The following is a 21,045-nucleotide window of genomic DNA, read 5'->3' on the forward strand; positions in this document are numbered from 1 at the left end:
ACACTTCGAGTGCTGGACCCTGTATTAATGACGACACCATAGACATTTGAGAAACCAATATTTTGAACTAAAAAGGTCGGTTTTAAAATATTTAAAGCTCAACAAATTCAAGCAATTTTTCAAAGCGACAAAGGCCGAAGTTAAAATGCCGGCCAAAGCCTACCAAAAATTAAATACAAATACAATGCTGCTTAAGCAAATGCCGCTAATGATGATCAAAGATAGCCTAAAAGGCCTCATTAAAATTACAATGGCATATATTTGCGAAATGTTGCGGCAAAACAACAACAATTAACAACAAAAATAAACGAAGAAAAATGCAAAGCTATTTAAATACATGCGCAGCTGATAGCCGCTTCACACGCACGTCAATAGGCTTAATTAATGAAAACAAGTTCCCAAATAGGCCTCAAACTAATTTTAGTGGCATATGCATGTTTGTGTGTGTGTGTGTGTCGAGTCGCATGGTTTGGACTAAATTAAACAAGTTGGCAAGCAGTTTAGCGGCAGCTGTGCGTCAAAGCCGCGCCAAAAGCGCATTTCTGCTTATATATGTGTGTGTGTGTAGCGGCCAAAAAGGCGTGTTGCGTGCGGAATTTTATCAGCTATTTTGTATTTATATTTATTTTAACAACAAAAGCTGGCTTTTAACGAAACTTATTTATGCGCGCTGATAGCCACATCGTTAAACATATTTACGAGTGTGGAAGAAAAAAGCTAAAAAGCAACAAAGTGGAGTAAAATGGTGTCGCCAATGAACTAAGCAGCTGTTGAAATGGAAAGGTTAAATTGCAATAAGCGGTTTTCAATGTCACAAGACGCGGAAGACACCAAAAATTATAAGAATATAACGATATACATACATACATATGTATGTATGTGCATGAATGTCTGGAGTGGTTGCCTTGCATGCTCCAAAAAGTTGTTGTTATTGCGCTCATTTTGGTTGAAAATTGAAAGTCATTACACAATATTTTTTTCTTTGCGGGCATTTACTTGCACGAAGTCGCACATATGAGCATTGATATCTTATATACATGCATATTTACATGTATGTATATACTATTTATATATGAAAGTATGTGTGTGTGCCTGTTAATCATAATAAAAAGTTAAAGATACTAAAAACTGAAATTAGTCAAGTTGTAATTGCATACAAAATGTGTTGGAACACATGCCTCTTTTATATCTATGTATATATCTACATACATATATGTAAATATACATGTATTACTTTATATCCACACGTACACACTAACAAAGAATTGCACTTTAATTGCAAAATGTGCGCCAAGAGGCATTTCCAACTCTTTGTCAGCTTAATGGTTTGATCGGTCAATTTGTATGGCAGCTATATGCTATAGTGATCCGATTTGATCAGTTTCTTCGTAGATTGCAGCATTGCCTTAGGCAATAATCCATGCAAAATTTCTTGATGATATATCGTCAAATGGAAAAGCTCTCCATATAAGCCCTTGATTCCGATCGTTCAGTTTGTATGGCAGCCATATCCTTTAGTGCTCTGAAATCGGCGATTCCAACAAATGAGCAGCTACTTGGAAACAAAAAGATGTGTGCAAAATTTCAGATCGATATCTCAAAAACTTCGGGGCTAATTCGGCCTGGAGAATCAACAACTGATCAGATATTCACCAAGCGCCAAGTCTTTGAAAAGGCCTGTGTAAAAAGGTGAGACACCCACACCACCTCTTCGTCGATTTTAAAGCTGCTTTTGACAGCACGAAAAGAGCTGCCTTTATGCCGCTATGCCTGAATTTCGTATCCCCGCAAAACTAATACGGCTGTGTATACTGACGCTGAGCAAAAGCTCCGTCAGGATCGTGGAGGACCTCTCCGACCCAATCGATACCAAACGAGGCCTCAGACAAAGCGACTCCTTATCATGTGACTTTTTCAATCTACTGCTGGAGAAAATAATACGAGCTGCAGAGCTTATTTAGAAAGTACAATATTCCATAGGAGTGTACAATTGCGATGATATTGATATCGTTGGCTTCAGCAACCGCACCGTTACTTCTGCTTTCTCCAGAATAAATAAGGAAGCGTAGAAAATGAGTCTAGTAGTAAACAAGGGCAACACGAGATATCTCCTGTGATCAAACACACAGTCGTTACACTCGGGACATGGCTTTCACGTCATTGTTGACAGTCATAGCTTCCAAGTCGTAAATAATTTTCTCTCTTGGATCCAGTATTAACACCAATAACTATATCAGCCTTGGAATCCAACGCAGAATAACTCTTGCGAACAGATGCTACTACGGACTGAATAGGCAATTGAGAAGTATAGTCCTCACTCGACGAATAAAGAACGAACTTTATAAGTCACTCATTATTCCCGTTCTGCTATATGATGCAGAGGCATGGACTATGACAATATCTGTTGAGTCGGCATTACGAGTTTTCGAGAGAAAAATTCTGCGAAAGATTTATGGTCCTTTGCGCATTGGCAATGGTAAATATCGCATTTGATGGAACCATGAGCTGTACGAGATATACAGCGACATGGTTTAGTGAATTAAGAGACAGTGGGTACGCGGGCTAGGTCATGTCGTCATAATGGATGAAAACACTCCAGCTCTGAGAGTATTCGACGTATTACACGCCGGTGATAGCAAAGTAAGAGGAAGACCTCCACTCCGTTAGAAAGACTAGGTGGAGAAGAACCTGGCTTCGCTTAGAATCTCCAATTGGCGCCAAACAGCGAAAATTAGGAACGACTGGCTCGGCTATAACCGCATAAGCGGCGTCTACGCCAATAAAGAAGGAGTACATTATTATGCAACTATTAATGTAATTTAGCTTTCTCATGTCATTGCCCATCACGTCATCGCATTCTTTACGCACACATATAAACTTGTACATTCATACATTTATAAAAACCGATTGACGACCAATTTTGTAATTTTACGATTTACTTAACAATTCAATGAAGTACGATTTGCCTTTTTAGTTAGCAGTTAAATGCGTAATTCGCAATTAAAACGAGTTGAAGCGCTTTCAATTAACGCACACATAGTCCAATAGACGCCCATTTACTTGCATATACTATATATTACATACAGATATCGAGGTATTAAAATGATATTGGAAGAGAATGCAAAAATGCATATGGACATGCATACATGTCAGTCAAAATTGCAGACACATACTTGTACATATGTATAAATGCAAATAAAGGCTTAGCCATGGGCCGCTTTAGTGAACAACTAAAATAATTAAAGCCGATTAAGAGTTGGTTGCTTCGATCTGTCGGCTAAAAGTTGCTTTGAAAGTGTGGTGTTGCATGCGATTTCGAGAGTATACACATATACACACACATGTTTAATCATATGTGAATTGTATTTGAGTTATTAATTATTATTTCACACTGTATTTAAGTAATTTTAGCAATCCGTTAACAGGTCTTGCAAAAAATAGAAAAAATTGTTATTTAAAAAATTAATTTATTTTCATACACCAGCCACAGCTTATCAATTTGCTGTGGTTTATAATTACTTTTTGCATTTTTTTGGCTCTCTCAGTGATGCCATATAAATTAAATTTATTTATTTTATTACTAAATTTTAAGTTTTTCATATTAAAAGTTTGTGGCGGCGAAATTGTGTGATGTAGTTGCATGCAATATTATTTATATTCATCAGCGCGATTAAAAAATAGTAAATTGCAATTAAAAAGCGAAAAAAAGCAATAATTTATGCTGCCAAAATAATAAATATCAACACTAAAACTCTAATATATTTATTTGAAAAACAAGTTGTTTTTTTTCAACCATGTCATGTTGCACATATGAATGTACAATATTCTCATAAAAATGTACAATATTCTCTTAAAAATGCGTTTGTTAATGGTAAAATGTTCCAACTAACCAAGAATTAAAGGGAACAATTGGTTAGATTATCGGTTAAATACCCAACAGCGATAACAGAGATTTCTGTTAAAATTTGTGTGACTTGTGTTCGCTTTAAACTGCTTTTGTTTACAGTAGAATATTCCATGTAACCAAGAATGAAAGGCACATATTGGTTAGATCACCGGTGAATTACCCTATAGTGCAGCCGGTGATTTCTGTTAGATTACCGGTTAAATACCCAACAGCGCTACCAGAGATTTTTGTTAAAGTTTCTATGAGTTGCTAATGTGTAATCGTTCATTTTTTTTTTTTTACGCAAAGGCGTTAAGAGTTGCACGGTGTGTGTGTGTTAGTTTCCGCGTTAGTTCTTTAGCCGGCAGCCATGACTTGCTGTGGCAAAAAGTCAAATAAAGACTAAAGCTAGGAAAGTTTCAACCAGATTTTCTTCAAAATTTAGGTTCAGAAAATGATGATTTGATAGATAGATATACCATATAAATTATATTTTTTTGGACTTTTAATCATTTGAAATAAATAACTAACTTTATTTTTCCATACATAACAATCTTTTACTAACGCAACCCCCTGGATATATTATGTTTTCTGAATATCCGAGACTTCACCAAACTTCTCTTTTGATATGAATATATTATAAAGAGGAAATGGAGCATTTTGAAAGCTATCACATGACTAATAACGAATATATTTATCATTTACCGAGCTTTTGCTAAACTCTACTGATCCTTATTTGTCTGGAATTTTCTGCGTCTGTTTTCTTTCATTCCTCACCCACATTATTTCCATATAAGATATGCCGTTTAGTCTGTCTTTCGTTTCCCTCTCTGCATAAAAAAACGTCGAATGGTTTTATCAGATACGAAGGCGTCTTGTGACCCCTCTAGCTTTGTTTATTAATATTCTATGAAGGTGGACTCATATTACAGTTTCGAAAAAAATAGGTCAAGAATAACCTTAACAATTCAAATAGTAAAAATGGGAAACAATTTCTAGAATACAATCACTGCCATCAACAACGAATCGAAATTATTAAAATTTACTACCGAAATGCGGAGTCAGTGGCCTCAACTTTAACAGTCGTCCAATTTATGGTAGTTTAATCGTTCTGTCAGATCAACTATTGGGCGTCTAGTGGAATATGAATACACAGGCACAGTACAAAATGTTCTCGTGCCAATGAGACAAAAAAGTGCTCGTAGTGTCGAGAATATTGCTGCCGCCAGCGCAACAATTGAGGAAGACCCAAATCAATCTCTCACATGTCGTTCTCCAGCTTGACGTCGATGTGGCGAATTTTGCGAAAAGATCTTGGCCTACATCCTTATAAGATCAAATTGACGCAAGAACTGAAGTCGCTTGACCACCACAATCGTCGTTTGTTCGTGAATTGGGATGAGTAACAACTTGAAAATGATCTGGATTTTCATCGAAAAATCATTTTCAGCGATGAGGTTTATTTCTGGCTGAATGGCTTCGTCAATAAGCAAAATATGCGATGCTGTTCAAGCAGCAAGCCACACGTACTTCATAAGTTACCATTACATACCGAAAAATTACCGTTTGCTGTGCTTTATGGGCCGACGACGTCATTGGGCCGCACTGCTTCCACGATGATCAAGACTGGCACGTTAATGTGAATGGAAATCGCTACCGATCAATGATAACCGAATATTTTTGGCCCGAATTGAATGATATGGACTTGGACAATATGTGATTCCAATAGAACGGCGCCACAAGCCACATAGCGAATGCCACAATCCATTTATTGAAAAACAAGTTTGGTGAACATGTTATTTCACGAAATGGCCCAGTCAATTGGTCGCCTCGCTGCTACGATTTGACGCCGACTATTTCCTGTTGGGCTACGTCAAGTCTATGTTCTATGCCAATAAACCAGCGATGATTGATGAGCTTCGTACGAATATCGAACGTGAAATTGTAGCAGTATCGACCGATTTATGCTTGAAAACCGTCGAAAATTGTGTTCAGCGTCTGGACTTCTGCAAGCGCGCTTGTGGTGGCCATGCAAAAGAAATCGAATTCCATACATACATAATGGCATCGAATGTGCTTTCACAAGAATAAAGAATTTCATTGTTATCTCAAACCCGTTAGAAGGAAGTATGAAATTTATTAGGGTAGCAGGTGAATAAATCGAGGAAAAAGTAAGTTTATATATATTTTTCATTAATCTGCAAGTCGTAGGAGAACAAACCTACCAGGCAATTAAAACAGTAGTATTTAGAAAATCTATTTTATTTACATAAAAGACAAAATTCTAAGAAATCATGAACACAAAAATAATATTTTTTTAATTCCAGCAGAGAAAACATGAATTAACTTTTTAATAGCTGTAACTTGAGAGTTCGGTATTTATGGAACAATGCAACATCCAATCAGCGATCATAAAGTTAAACACAATTTCGAGCTGTTAAATAGTCTAATTAATGATTCTTAAACGCATTTTAATGGTGCATAATTACTACCAATATTACATAAGCATTCACATAAAACTTTTGAGCTTAATGAACTTTTATGACCGCCACGAAGTACGAGTCGATTGGAAAAAAATGCAGAACAAAGCGCATATTGTCTTAAGACAATAGCCAGACTAAATGGCTGCACAAGTGGTCATAGAAATACAGCAATAAGACGAGAAATAAAAAAAATCGGAATAGGAGATGGAAAATTTAGAAGGCATACTTCCATGCATTCTGCGAAGTAGGAGAGTAAGTGTGAGAGAGAGAGCAACAATGCAATTAGTAATCTAAGGCAAGTTGAGCCAAATAGTGAGAAAATATGAACTGAAGACTCGTTAATGCCCACGGCACAAAGAAGTGAAAGACAAATGATAAATAATTCTTAAGTGTTGGAAAATGCATAAAAGAAGGAACATTAAAAGTAACAGCAGAAAGCGTGGTTATTGCTTAAAAAACACTCTTTAAAAGGTTATAACAGAAAACAACGAAGCCTTTCGACACACTAATGACTGAAAACACAGATCTTTCCCATAGAATTTAGTATGCGAGAAAACGTAAAGTTTTTAGTAACAACTAACGGAATGATAGGAAAAGTAGTCAATCATTTAAAGACAAAAATAACAGTAAACAAACATAAGTAACCACATATAAAGGCTGGTTTATTGCCGTGAAGAGCGCTTTACGCCTCATGGAAGTTAGATATATGAAGGGGTCCAAACAAGGATACGCCGAAGTTTCTTGTTCCTTAAACTGCATTCTTTAATACTCCGATTACTGCGTCACAGAGGCTACTCTTGGCGGGTTTTCTCTACTCACATAGCGACGAGAAATATGTGGACGGCGAGGAGTCGCTGGAGAAGAGGCGCAGTGAGTTTTTTCACGGATCGAATGTAGCTAGAAGCGAAGATTGCAGGGGGTAGCTTTTTGTAAGGAGCTCTCCGACAATCTTAGCTTTAGGCTAACGCACCACATCAGCGTTTTTCAAGCAGAAGTGTCTGCTTTTAAGGTGGCGGCAGACGTACTGCTACGGAGTGCAGCCCCTTTCAGTGAGATGAGCATTCACTACGAGAGCAAAGTGACAATACTAATGCTGAGTAGGGTAACTGTGTTGGTAAAGGAATGTCTGTTCTCACTAGAAATAGCCTCAAGCTATTTACTTCATCATCAGAATCGTTTTGCCGGTGGAAGCCTTGTCCTGTTCTCTTCGGAACTTCCGAATAGGACCAAGTTGGAATTCTACTTGACCAATGGACCTCACCAACATACGCTTAGCAGGCGCTGGTCCATGACCAGATCTTGTACGATTGTGAGATATTTTTGGCCTAGGGTAGAACATTGGAGATATTCTGGATTACTTGCGCTTAGAAAAGTTAATTTTTGCTGCCATCTTAGGGGTTCTTACTGGAAATTGTCCAAAAGGCAATCAGTTGTAGTAAAAGTTGTATGAAGGAGGGTGAGGTGGATATATCCAGGCACTTTGTTCTCTATTGCCCAGCCTTTGCAAAACTAAGGTGGAAATATTTCGGCAGTCATACGTTCGGCGAACCAGAAGACATAACTGAAACTGATAGTAGCCGCCTCAACAACTTTTGGATAGGCTAAAGGCGCTTTGTAGGGTTATAAGAGTCCTTAGAATCCATTTTTTAGAAGTTCTAGCTACCACAATGGACCGACTATAAGCTTTCCAAGTGAGATCACTGTTAGGATCGACTAAATAATAAATAAGTAAAGTAAAGATTCAATTTTTAACTGATTTCTCATAAAACAAATAAACCAAGCCTCAAAAAAAAGTTCAAATAATAGGTGTGTAAGCGCCAGTGCAAGTAAATAGGCGTTAACGCTGTGCAATTGAATTGTCTGTTGCGTTAAAAAAAAACACAAATAGAGGAAATAAATTTAAAATAAATGTTTGCGGTTTATCGCTGTAAGCGCCGCGAAGGGAATGGTCTCTATCAAATTTATGTGGGTTTTACACTTTGACTTTTTCGCTGTTCGCAAGTGCTTGGTAAACATGGGTACATACATACATATGGACATATCCCACAGTGAAACATTCGAGTAGTGAGTAACAAGTAGAGGAGGCATAACTTCGGACGAAACCGAACAAACGTACCTTATGACACATAATATTTTATAAGGTGTGAACTCGGTACTCTCTAGTAAGAGATCACTATCGTCGGCATGTAGCGAACGTTATAGTAGAGAGTTATGGCCCGATCTTCATTCGGTACTCATTTATGAAAAAATCGATATATTATCCTAAGTTCATTTACGGAGTTTAATATAGCCGGTCTCCAGGAGAACTTCCGAAAAGCGTGTCTGGAGTTGAGCATGAGACGTGTCAAAATGTCATGTTATTTTTGTTCAGTATTTTTTGGCGTTTCATTATGGAAAGATCTAAGCCTAACCAACGTTTACAAATCGTTGAACTTTATTACAAAAATTCACGTTCTCTAAAGAATGTATTTCGCGCACTTCGCGCACTTCGCTCAACTTATGGTCAACATAATCGGTATACTGACCATACTATTCGCAACATCATCACCCATTTTGGGACTCAGCATTCCTTACTGGATAATATTCGATCGATTAGACCACATCCAGCACGCAGTGAAGAAAATATAGCAGCCGTAGCTGAGAGTGTACGCAAAGATCCTGGAGAGTCGATTCGGCGCCGTTCACAGCAACTCGGACTGACGTATGGAACGCATTTGCGCATTTTATGTCGAGATCTTAAATTGAAAGCGTACAAAATACCGCTTGTGCAAGAACTGAAGCCGCTAGTCCTTCACAAGCTTCGCTTTATGGACTCTTGAAATGTTCCCAGAACCGACATTTTTGAGCCACTCTTTGTTCAGCGGCGAGTCACATTTCAGGCTCAATGGGTATGTAAAAAAGCAAAATTTCGCGTTAGGTAGGAAGAGATTCAAGAGCTGCCATTTCATTCAGAAACAAGAAAAAACGTTAACTTCGGCTGCACCGAAGCTAATATACCCTTCACAGGCGCATTTCTTTTAGTAACTATGTGTTCAGTTTGTGTGGAAGCTATATGCTATAGTAATCCGATCTGAACAATTTTTTCGGAGATTACATTTTTGCCTTAGAAAATAATCTATACCAAATTTGGTGAAGATACATTGTCAAATGTGAAAGTGTGCTGGTGGCATCATCGGTTCATATTTCTTCAGAAATGATGAGAACGTAACCGTCAATAGCGACCGTTGCCGCGCGATGATAACCGACTATTTGATGCCTGAAATCGAACCTCGTAATCTCGGTGACATTTGGTTTCAACAAGACAGCGACACTTCCCACACATCGTATCAATCAATGTATTTATAGGGAGATTACTTCGGTGAGTTGATAATTTCACGTTTTGCTCCGTTCGATTGGATGTAATATCACACCGCTAGACTTTTTTCTGTGGGAATATGTAAAGTCTAAAGTGTATACAAGCAATCCCGATACCAGTCGAAATGCTCAAACGAGTCATCGAAAATTGGACACAATAGATGGACCATCTGAGACGTAGCCGCGGCCAACATTTAAAAGAGATAATCTTCAAGAAGTGTATGCCAAGAATATTCTTTCGAATGATAATTAACATTTCCCACTAAATTTGAAGTCTCTGTGTTTTTTCTTTGAAAAGTAGGGAACTTTGAAATGGATCACCTTTTACATTAGACCAAGAATGGCTCTGAATTTCATGAAGTACAATAAGGCTAGTATATTTTTGCTGAAAAACTGGCAATTTACATTTCAAGAGAAATCACCCAGCGTGAATTATTAGTTGCAAGTATGTAAGTTGGCTGACTAATAGATTACGACTAGCCCATTTCACTGCAGGGAATTTACACGCTTGCGCCACTGATAACGCCAGTGACATGTGTGCGCCCCGGTTGCGTGTACTTTTTTGTTGTTATTCTTTCTTTTTTTCCTTTTTTGTTTTATTACGACTCTACACGTAGATTTGTTAGTACGTGACCCAGGTGAAATGTTAAATTTTATTCACTGAAGCAATAAATTTCTGCCTCAACTCATAATTTGTGGCACTAACCTACCCAAAGGAAATACGACAAGCACAAAAACAACAGCAACAACAACAATAATTGTTGTAATGAAAAGTAACTAATAAAAAAGTAGCAAATGTGTGTGAGTAAATGAAGAAAATTTTCACATACATACATACATATATATAAGATACAGAACAAAAACACATATACATGTATGTATGTATGTGTGTATGTTTATACAAGTACATACATATCTGTACCTACTTCCATCATTGGACTCACACATAGTGGGTTGCGACTTTAGTACTCCATGTTCCACTATAATTTTTGACTCGCCCCGCCAGTATCTTCACCTTGCAACCACTCAATTACCTTTTGTCATGCAAATCTAATAAACATTTTCATTATTGGCGCACATTTGTTGGGTACGAATATGTATGAATAACGGTTAAAATAGTTTTTAAGGGAATATAAAATGTGTGAAAGGTTTTCACCACTGTGATAAGCAGCAACTCAACAACACTTTTATGTTAATGTGCGCGTAGTTTAATTGTTCCCTGTAGGGTGGTGAAGTTAAAAATGAGGGCGTGAGAACAGTTAAATGTCAATTTTGGTTTAGCTAAGTAACCATTTTTAATCCGTGAATAGCATTAGCATTTTTATTTTCAGACTAGTTACAAAAAGGTTATTTTAGAACTAGTTACCAAAATACTTACTTTAAAAGTAGTTACAAAAATAATTACTTTTGAAGTAGTACAAAACGAGTTGCTTTAGTGGCAACTGAGAAAGTTTTGTATCTTCAAGTTTCTAACTATTTTCTTATTTTAGAGTTAGTTACTGTACTACTTACTCTAAAAGTAGTTACAAAAATATTTACTTTCGAAGTAGTGCCAAACCAGTTGCTTTAATGGCAACTGAGAAAGTTTCTTATCTTTAAGTTTCTAACTATTTTCTTATTTTAGAGCTAGTTACTGAACTCCTTATTTTAAAAGTAGTTATAAAAATAATTACTTTTGAAGTAGTTGCCGCCGTAGTTGTTTTACTTTTACTGATCAAGTTTTCTATTTAAAAATTTCCAACTATTTACTTTTTATTGTACTAGTTCGAAACTAGTTAGTTCACATGCTAACTGGAGACCAGTTCGTTGAAACTGTGTCGCTTGATTAATCAACTTAAAAACTTATTGTCGAAATAAGCAGTTACATATATGATAGATTCATATACATACATACATGTATACAATTAAAAAGACTGTCTCTCTTTAGAAACTAGTTATCGAAAATGTTATCCGGAAACTACTGACCCTTTAACTAGTTCTTTGAGTAGTTTGCTTTCAACACAAAGTCGGACTAGTATTTTTGGCATATTCTGTTTTGAACAAGTTAGTTTTGAAATGCGCGGGCAATCATTTTGGTTTTGGAGCCGCCATCTTCCAAAAAAAAAAACAACAGAATTATCACAGAATTCTCGAGAAAATGATTTTGTCAAATACTCAGTAGAGTGTGGTGCAGTGTAATTGAAAATTCTAATTTTTTCAATATTTTCGGAAATCTGTATGAATGAAGAAGTTAAATCGAGGAATAGAAAAAATTATAAAGGTTGCCACCTGGCCGAAAGTAGTAAGTCTAAATTAAAAGACAAAAATGGCATGTGATTATCCAGCCGAGCAAATCTGAAGAAAGCTTATCACCTATATTACTATCACGCAAAATTTGTCAAATAGTGTTGCCACCTGTTCAAAATTTTTAATTAAAAAATTCACTTCAATATAAATTAATGATATTTTTGGCTTGCGCTTACAGTTGAATACATTTTTTGAGAAGCGTTGCCACCTTTTTAAACTTTTTTATTTAATGACATTTTAAAAATAAGTGAAATGAGACCAAAAAACATATGTTTGTGAGTAGAAAAGTAACAAGCTTAGATAAATGTTGTAAAATATAAATTTTTAAAGGGTTGCCAGATGTTTGAAAATTAAAAGAATTTCTCAAATGAAAAATGTGATAATACAGCCAATGAAATCTGAAGAAAGCTTATCACCTTTATTACTATTACGAAATCTTGTGGAAAAGTGTTGCCACCTGTTCAAAACTTTTAAATAAAAAATTCAATTTTATAAAAAATAATGATGTTTTTGGCTTGTGTTTACATTTGAAAATATGTTTGAAAAGGGTTGCCGCCTTTTCGAACTTTTATTTTTAGTAAAATGTTGTAAAATATATTTAAAAGGAATTATTCAGCGGAGGAAATCTGAAGAAAGCTTATCACCTTTATTACTATTACGAAATCTTGCTCAAATAGTGTTGCCACCTGTTCAATATTTGTAATTAAATAATTTCGTTCAATATAAAATAATGCTATTTTTGGATTGTGCTTACAGTTGAAAATATTTTGGCGAAGTGTTGCCACCTTTTTAAAATTTTATAATTAGAAAAATGTTGTAAAATATATTTATGTATAATCAAATGAGTTTCTCAAAGGTTTGCCATATGTTTAGAAATTTCAAGAAAATATAAAGAAAGGGAATTCTCTTCAAATATAAAGAAAGTTTTGAAACTCTTCATATTATTCCTACAGGCTCTAAAGGATATCTGTGTGTACATATCTTGAATTATGGTTACATTCACATATCACACATAGTACATTTAATGGTAGTGAGCTTTACACATTTATTACGTGAAGCTTGAACGCAATGTTTACAGTTATATGCCAAAAATAAATACAATAAATCGTAACAAGAACTGCTATGAGGACACGTGCTAATGATTCCCTTTTATATGTATACCTGCGTCATATAAATACATACATACATGTGTATGTGTGTGTTTCTGCTTTGTTTTATTGGTAGACACGCCTGCGTCATACAATCGCATAATCGTATTCCCAAAGGCAATAGTGATATGCCATATACATTCCTCTCTCGTTTTGGTGAATATTTGCGCTTACAGTTATGCTTTAATTACCTTAATTTGAATTTTAATTGCTTTCCGCAAAAATACCGTGAAACGGTACAATTTGTAAATGAAGTAGATGCTAATTGGCTTGAGCTTGCTTGATTTCATTTCACTGGCCGAATTTAGAGTAGAAGTGCTTCAAATTTCAAATTTCAACTGATTTCAGATTTTGAACGGCTTAAAGGATTATTGACGCCTTCCCGGATTTCATTACAAAATCTAAATTTAATTTCTGAAAAGACCACGATACTTAATGGAATGTAAACTTTTTTCATAAAAACATAAAAAGCATACAAAGGGCAGTTCCCGTTTACCCAAAACCACGGATTTTCGAAATCTTATAGAATTGAACTTGAATACGGTCCCGAATATTGCCTTCGCTTCCAGAGATGTGTGGGAAGGGGGCGAGGAGGACAAGGACTTCTTTTCAGCAAAAGGACATACTAAAATTCACTTTCCTCTATCAAATCACTGCAGTGTATTTCCAGCAGATATCACAGCTATTAAAGAAAGCTTTCTTGTTCTAGCAAGGAGTGTGCTCACCACAACGAATATTTTTATTATACAGATAGCCAAGCGGCTTTCAAATCACTGAAGTCTCTTAAGGTTTTATCAAAGATACTGAAAGTATGCCTTGAACTCTTACTGGATCTGACATCCTATTTCACAATAAACCTGCAGTGGGTTCCAGGACATGGTGATGTTCCTGATAACTGTGCAACAGCTGAACTAGCCAGAGCAAGCGCCGCTCTACAATTAGGCTCCGGAAAAGGGGGAATTTATATTCCTCTGGCTACTTGTAGATATTTAATCGACAAACATGCGACACAACGATATAGCTGAGCTTTGGTGGAGTAGATCCCTAACTTGTTCAACAAGCACGTTGTGAATATGGGCCCCACATGCCGACTATTAAAATTGGAGAGGAATAATAAAAGAATCCTAGCAAGAGTGCTAACAGGTCACTGCTTAATTGGTAGACACTATATAAGGACTATTATAGAGGCTGTCAGGAGGTAGTAGAAGAGGAGACTATAAAAAACCTTCCATGCGAAAGCAAGTCTTTTTGCAGGAAATTAAACGCAACTATCGATCGAGGGTTTCTTGACAACGTTACAAAGGTTGCACAGATAAAACTTTCTGTACTGAGGAACTTCAAGGTCAGAGAGCTGGTTTTACAATGGGCCTCCTAAAGGACTAGGTACGTCGTCAGATAGACACTATACCTACCTACCTTCCTAACAATAAGAGCTCCTTTGTTATTATTATTGTAGTGGCTATTGCTGCTGCCACCGAAGTGGACTTCAAGGAAGCTGCTACCATAAAGGAGTTCATCAAGGACCCCAGCAAGTTTGTTGCTGCTGCTGCTACCTCTGCTCCAGCTGCTGGTGCTGGCGCTGCTGCCGAAAAGAAGGAAAAAGGGGGAGTCGGAGTCCGAGGAAGACGACGACATGGGTTTCGGTCTCTTCGACTAAACAACTCAACACTAAAGTGGATTGGATCTCCAGCGACGGCTAAGCGATATTTTGAGACCTTTAACGATCATAGATTCGTCTTATGTTAGTTTCCTGAGGCTTCATTCTTGGACTGTTAAAGTGATTGCTAGCTTGATAATAAGCTTCGGAAAGCCGCTCTAATTATGGAATACTGTACTATTTGAGTTATGATACACCCTTAAACCAACTACACCTAAACTACACTACGAGTATAAATAGGTTTCAGCGTGAAGAAAGAAAGGAAGATATCAAGATCTTAATATAGCTACTCAATCTTCGTATATGGTTTTCAGGTGACGTTCAGTGGAAGAAAATAAGAATATTGAGATTTTTCATTCTTCAGTATATGTAGCTAAATATTGATGAAGTCTAATATCCGCTGGTACGAGTAATACTTCTAAGTGAAGTAGAAAGTTTCCGTTTCCTTGGGAATAAGAAAGCAAAAATGATTAAAAAACGAATTGTCGCAGATGAAAAAATCTTCAGAACAAACACTATTATAAATTAAAATTATTATTAAATATATAACACTGATATTATAGAAATAGATGATCCATTGCTAACCTGTGAAGAAATTCGCATAACAATTACCCGCCTGAAGAAAAACGATGTGGCAGCGGCCGATGGATTGTCAATACGGCGGCGAAGAACTGGCGAGGTGCATGCATCAGCTTTTTTATAGAATATGGTCAGACGAAAGCAAGCCCGACGATTTAAATTTAAGTTCGCTTTGTCCAAAAATGGTGATCCCATCATTTGCGCCAAATACCGTGGGATAAGCTTCCTCAATATCGCATATAAAGTCTTATCAAAGGTAGTGTGTGATAGTCTGAAGCCCACCGTCAACAAACTGATTGGATCTTATCAGTGTGGCTTTAGACCTGGAAAATCTACTACGAGTATTAATCAGATTTTCACCATACGCCAAATCTAGGAAAAGACTTGTGAAAGGAAGGTCGACCCAGACCACCTCTTGGTCATGTTGCCCGGATGGACGAGAACACTTTGGCCTTGAATCTTTTCAATTCAATACCGGCCGGTGAAGGCAGTTTTTACAGCGTATGGTGATAAAAATGGATACATTACGACAACCCTTAACGAAAAAAATTATATGTGAAAACTGGCCATCCAGCCAAATATACCTGACGCCAAGATAATGCTCTATATTTGGGATGAGAAGGTTGTGTTACTGTGTATTATGAGCTACTGAGGCCGGGAGAAACCATTAATAGGAAATGCTAGAGACAACAACTGAAGAAATTTAAACGAGTCATTGCTGAAAAACGCCCCGAATTTGCGATTAGACACAAGACAATATATTTCCATGACAATGCTCGGCCTAATGCTGCAAGACTGTTTAAAAACTATCAGAAAACAGCGTTTGAGAGGCTTTGTCTCATAGCCTCATAGCCCAGAATTTGCAGCTTCTAACTAGCATTTTTTACGGTCAATGCAGAACGACTCCAGTGGAATACGATTGAAATCAGTAAAGGGTAATAAAATTGGCTTAATTCCTGCTGGGCTGCCAAGTCAGCGCTGTTTTTTGATGATAGCATACACAAAGCTCTATTTCTTACATAATTTTGCGAAGAAAAAATTAAATGTAAATTTTCACCACCCAAAGTGCGCTGCACTTGCCACCATTTAAATGCAGCCGAGGTTATAAACTTAGTGCTAATTCATTTCCTTTAATTTTCATGTTTTTGTGCTTACTTGGCGGCCCGTTAATGGATTTCCCAGAGCAGCAAATGTAATTATGAACACCAAATGTATAAAATCTGATTATGTCTAAGGCTGTGCATGTGTGTGTGTGCGTTTGTACATTAGAATTGCATAGGGTACTTACTTGCGCGCCAGACGCTTCCTTATGCCGGCCAACATCGTGCTGGAGCTAACGCTACTAACGCTGCTGGTGCTGCTGCTACTGCTAGGGCTGCTGTACGCCTCGGTGCCTGCTTGATTTTCCGGTCGAGTCGGCCGTTTCAGGCAATTATGCGCCGCTACCAATTCAATTCTCTCAATTTCTATGCTTTTTATTAAGATTTCGTTTCGTTCTTTTTTGCTTTCGTTTTGATTTTTGCTTTTATAGCTTTTCGATTTTTTGTTGTGTGCGCGCGCGATCGATTAGTGAGCGCAAAAACACCAACAACACCAAAAAGAAGAGGAAAAATTGCTTTGCTACTAAATTTCCGCCGCGTCTAATGGGCTGCGCTGCTGTTCTTCGTTGTAAGAAGCGCTAGTATAACATTTATTATTGTTGTTGCAGCGGCCAGTCATAGCCACCAGGCGAATTATGAAATTTGTTTTTCTTTATAACAGCCACAGCCGCAGTCGCTGTTGTATCTGTTGGCGGTGAGTTCAACTGTTTTCATTCCCAACACTCGCGGTTGCTTTTCGCGCGTCGCCGCTCCAGCATCTTTCCGCTGATAGGCACGAATTCAATTTCACGGATTTCACTTGCGCGATTTTCAAGTACAAATTACTTTAGTTGAATTTCATGTGTTTGCGCGTGATTAACGCGCCGCGCACTCGTCCGCTCGTCCGCGTTTGGAGAGTGGGGCGTTTGCCGCAAGTACACGCGCACTCACGCACGCGCTAGCTGCCTCACAGTATCAAATTCAGCAATAAGCAACTGTGTATTGCTAGACTGCGCTTCTGCTTGCAAGGACTGTGCGCTCGGCAGGCGCGCTTCATGCGATTTATTTGCTTATTATTACAAGCTTTTTTTGCATTTGCAGGAAAAATGTGTTATATATTTTGACTGCGTCTTTATTTGGTTACACGGCGCACCTCGGTCCGCAACACTTTGTGGCTATGACTCGAATTTCTTTGAGTTTCTTGGCTATGTGCGCGCCTGAAAACACTTGTTTGTGCCTTTGTGCGCCTTCCAAGCGGCCAGGCGCGTCGTGTCTCGTTGCAGTAGTGGCTGCGCCTCCGCGCTGCGTCGCGTTTGTAGTGACTCTGTAAATAACACAAGAAGAAGAAGAGGAAGCATAAGAAAAAAATTCAAACCAGAAGAATTCACATATTATTTTTTGTATTTTTTGCTTTTGCAGAGTGTAATCGAAACTGCTGCTGACAGAGAGAGGAAGAAAGCGCAAAAGGCGCGCGCAGTGTAGCGCGGCATGGCTGGCAGTCAACACAACGCGTTTGTTGCGCTGTGATTTATTGTGGGAAATTCGATATTTTTCAAAAGGCAGGCAGGCATACACACAATCACACGTATATATATACATATATTTATATACCTACATATTTATTTCTTTCTTTTCATACGCCATCTGTAAATGAAGTGTTTATGCCAACATAAACACCGAAATGATGATGTGCGAATCTCTCGTGTGTGCGTACGCTCAAATTAATTACGTGGCATCTCTTTCATTACTTGGCGCTGCAGTAAAGATGCCTTTATTTAATTTTCAACAATTCAACTTCGTTTAATGATAAACTTTCAGCATTTCAATTATTTTCTTTTCATTTTTTCATTTAAATAAACGCGCTGACTTGGGTCCCTTGGCGCTGGGTTGCTTTTGAAGACTGCCATTACGCGCTTATATTCACTATTCTCATTAGTGATAGTATAATACTATGTATGTATTGGATGGTGTAAACTCTTTCCAAAAAAATGTCATTGCAGCTCTTTTTGAAATACATACATACATACATAGTACTATTTAATTGTCATGAGTGATATTTGAGCTCTCAGTATAGCGAAATTGCTTCAATTTCATTCGGTCATGAAAACAATGGAAAATAAACACAGCTTGTTTTCTTTATAAATGAAAATACAAATAAGTTTTTGTAGCCCTAGATAGTCATGTAATATTCGTAGTGCAGTGTCTTTAAAATATGTAGTTAAATCTCTATTTCACGCCATAATTTATTTGATTGAAGCAGCTGAAGCTATACTAACTATATTGAACAATAGACGCCTTGGATTCGGCACTTTTCTATACAACTAGCTGAGCGAACGCGCCAAAAGTGGTTAGCACACGAAGAGAACGTTCTTCGGCGGTCAAAAAAGTTAAGGTATCGCAACTATTACGCGATGAAGATTGTTAGCAAACACAAAAAACAAGTCGAAGAATCAGCAAAAATCACTTAAACTGCCGTTTGAAAACGTTTAAAGCAGCCCGTTAACAGGTCATTTGAAAAGTCCCCAGTCTACCAAAGTAAAACACATTTGCTTGGTAAAACTCGTTATTTTTATTCAACATAGTTCCCTTCAAGGATGATAAACTGACTCTGGCGAACCTCCAACTTTTTGATCTCATTTTTGTAGTACCATTTGTTTTTGCTTCAAAATAGGCCTCAGTTTCGGCAATCAACTTTTTTGACGAAAATTCCTTCCTAGCGAGCATTCTTTTGAGATCTGAGAACATGAAAGAGTCGCTTGGGAGCAGAGCTGGATAATACGTCGAATAAGGGAGCAATTGGAAGCCCGATTAATGGATTTTTTCCATCGTTTTCACTGACTTGTGCAGTTCACTCGGATATTCGTGACATAGCAGCAGTAATCACAGAGGAAACACGAAGAAAACTGACTGAAAATATGACTTGACAACTCACACAACTTCCAGCTTGCTACAGAAAAAACTGAGCTACTACTGTCGACTTCTACTCAACACAGTTGCTATCCGGACTCGGATATTTCAGAAAGTACCTTCATAGAATAGATATAGTCGAAGATATAGGCACAAGACGACGCAGAACACACATTCTTTAAATGTGTGCGATTGGTTGGCCGCAACCCTGAAGTCATGCAGACGCGATTCCAAGGTGGGCGGCGGTTCCTTAGAAGGAGATTTTTAGTGACCTGTGACGAAAGCTCTGAGGAAGACTTTTTTGAAGTTTTTTTCAGTAACAGCAGTCTAAACTTAGCATACCAATCTTGATAATTGATTTTCCAGGGGAAAGTTTTTGCTTCAAGTATATTTTTTCCTTTCAAAAATAAATGTTCACAAAAACAAAATTTGATTCATTCAAAATGATTTCATTCACAAACTTATGATCCGGAGGCTTTTAAATTTATACACGCGCCTTTTGTAGGTTAGGGCTAACTAAAAATCGTATGGATTTAATTCTGGTTGCGTCATCTATGTGTTAGGCCGGGGACTTTTCAATTGACCTTTTATTGGATTCCGGGTCACAAGCGCATTCCCGGACACTAAATAGTAGATGAGATGTCTAAAAGTGTTATCCGCTTAGCTGCCGAGCCAGTACAGGAAATGCGTAAGTCGCTAAACTGATACACAATGAAGTTTCCGAAAGGACTGACAGAATAAACATGGTGAGACGGAATGCCGTAAGGGTATAAAGGATTGCCAAGATCATGTGCAGGGGTACACAAGTAAAATACGTCAGCATTTTACTCACACGGTCTCAAAAAGACAGCAGAACGCGTGTTGGCTTAGTCACAGATTTCAACGTGCTGGGATCACATGCGAGCTATATGTGAAGCTCCATGAAAAGATGTGTAGCCTTGTTCGAAGTCTTTATACTTCGTGGAACTTCGAAGTAATTCATATGTACATATATATATACAATTGTTTTTCGTCTTACATAAACTTTGTAGAGACCCAAGATCTTTAGGATTTGATTTTCGAACATTGAATAAAGCTTTTTAAATTCAGACACACATCAGTAGCTTTCTTTTGAAGTATGTGAACTGACCTGATCTCTTGCCATATTTTTAAGTAGTGTGCCAAGGGAACTCTATAACAACACTTAGCGCTGTTATAATAGCCATGAAATAGGACAAGCAAATGTCTACAATTTGAGTGCTATTCTGCGGGCATATAATTTCAAATTAAAGCTTTCACAGCATAAATTCACTGAAACCGCCAAGATACTTTAACAACTGCATAGACTTTTTGCAAGAAAAGACACATTTCATGCACGGCAAAAAACTTTCCGCCGCCTAATGACCACTTTGCCACAGAAAACCGCCATAATTGAAAAGACAATGGGAAAAAGCAAGTAAGCGGCGTAACCGCCGTTAATTCTAAGCCTATCTCAAATGCAAAGTGCAGCATTTCCTGGCAAGTGTTTTTGTTTTTCACTCCCATTCTGATTGCAAAGCGCTGCCTCACCACAACGCAAAAAAAGCGAACCAAAGCAACATCACCGCCACCACCCACTCGCCGGGATCAGCGAACACACGTTTGCCGGTCGGCCGACCAACGCTCCCAGCTGAGTAAACCAGATTTT

General features: G+C 37.6%; 1 protein-coding gene across 2 annotated transcripts in view; it reads right to left on the bottom strand.

Annotated features, from left to right (window-relative positions):
- LOC120770919 overlaps positions 1 to 21,045 on the bottom strand; it is a 175,313-nt gene that overhangs the window by 107,243 nt on the left and 47,025 nt on the right. For both annotated transcript variants that reach the window (XM_040098616.1, XM_040098615.1), the window contains exon 2: positions 16,682 to 17,796. In XM_040098616.1, coding sequence (XP_039954550.1) covers positions 16,682 to 16,716 — 35 coding nt within the window. In that variant the 5' untranslated portion in view covers positions 16,717 to 17,796. The remainder of the gene's footprint in view (positions 1 to 16,681; positions 17,797 to 21,045) is intronic.

This window comes from Bactrocera tryoni, chromosome 3, assembly GCF_016617805.1.
Source record: "Bactrocera tryoni isolate S06 chromosome 3, CSIRO_BtryS06_freeze2, whole genome shotgun sequence".
In the NCBI taxonomy this organism is placed as follows: Eukaryota; Metazoa; Arthropoda; class Insecta; order Diptera; family Tephritidae; genus Bactrocera; species Bactrocera tryoni.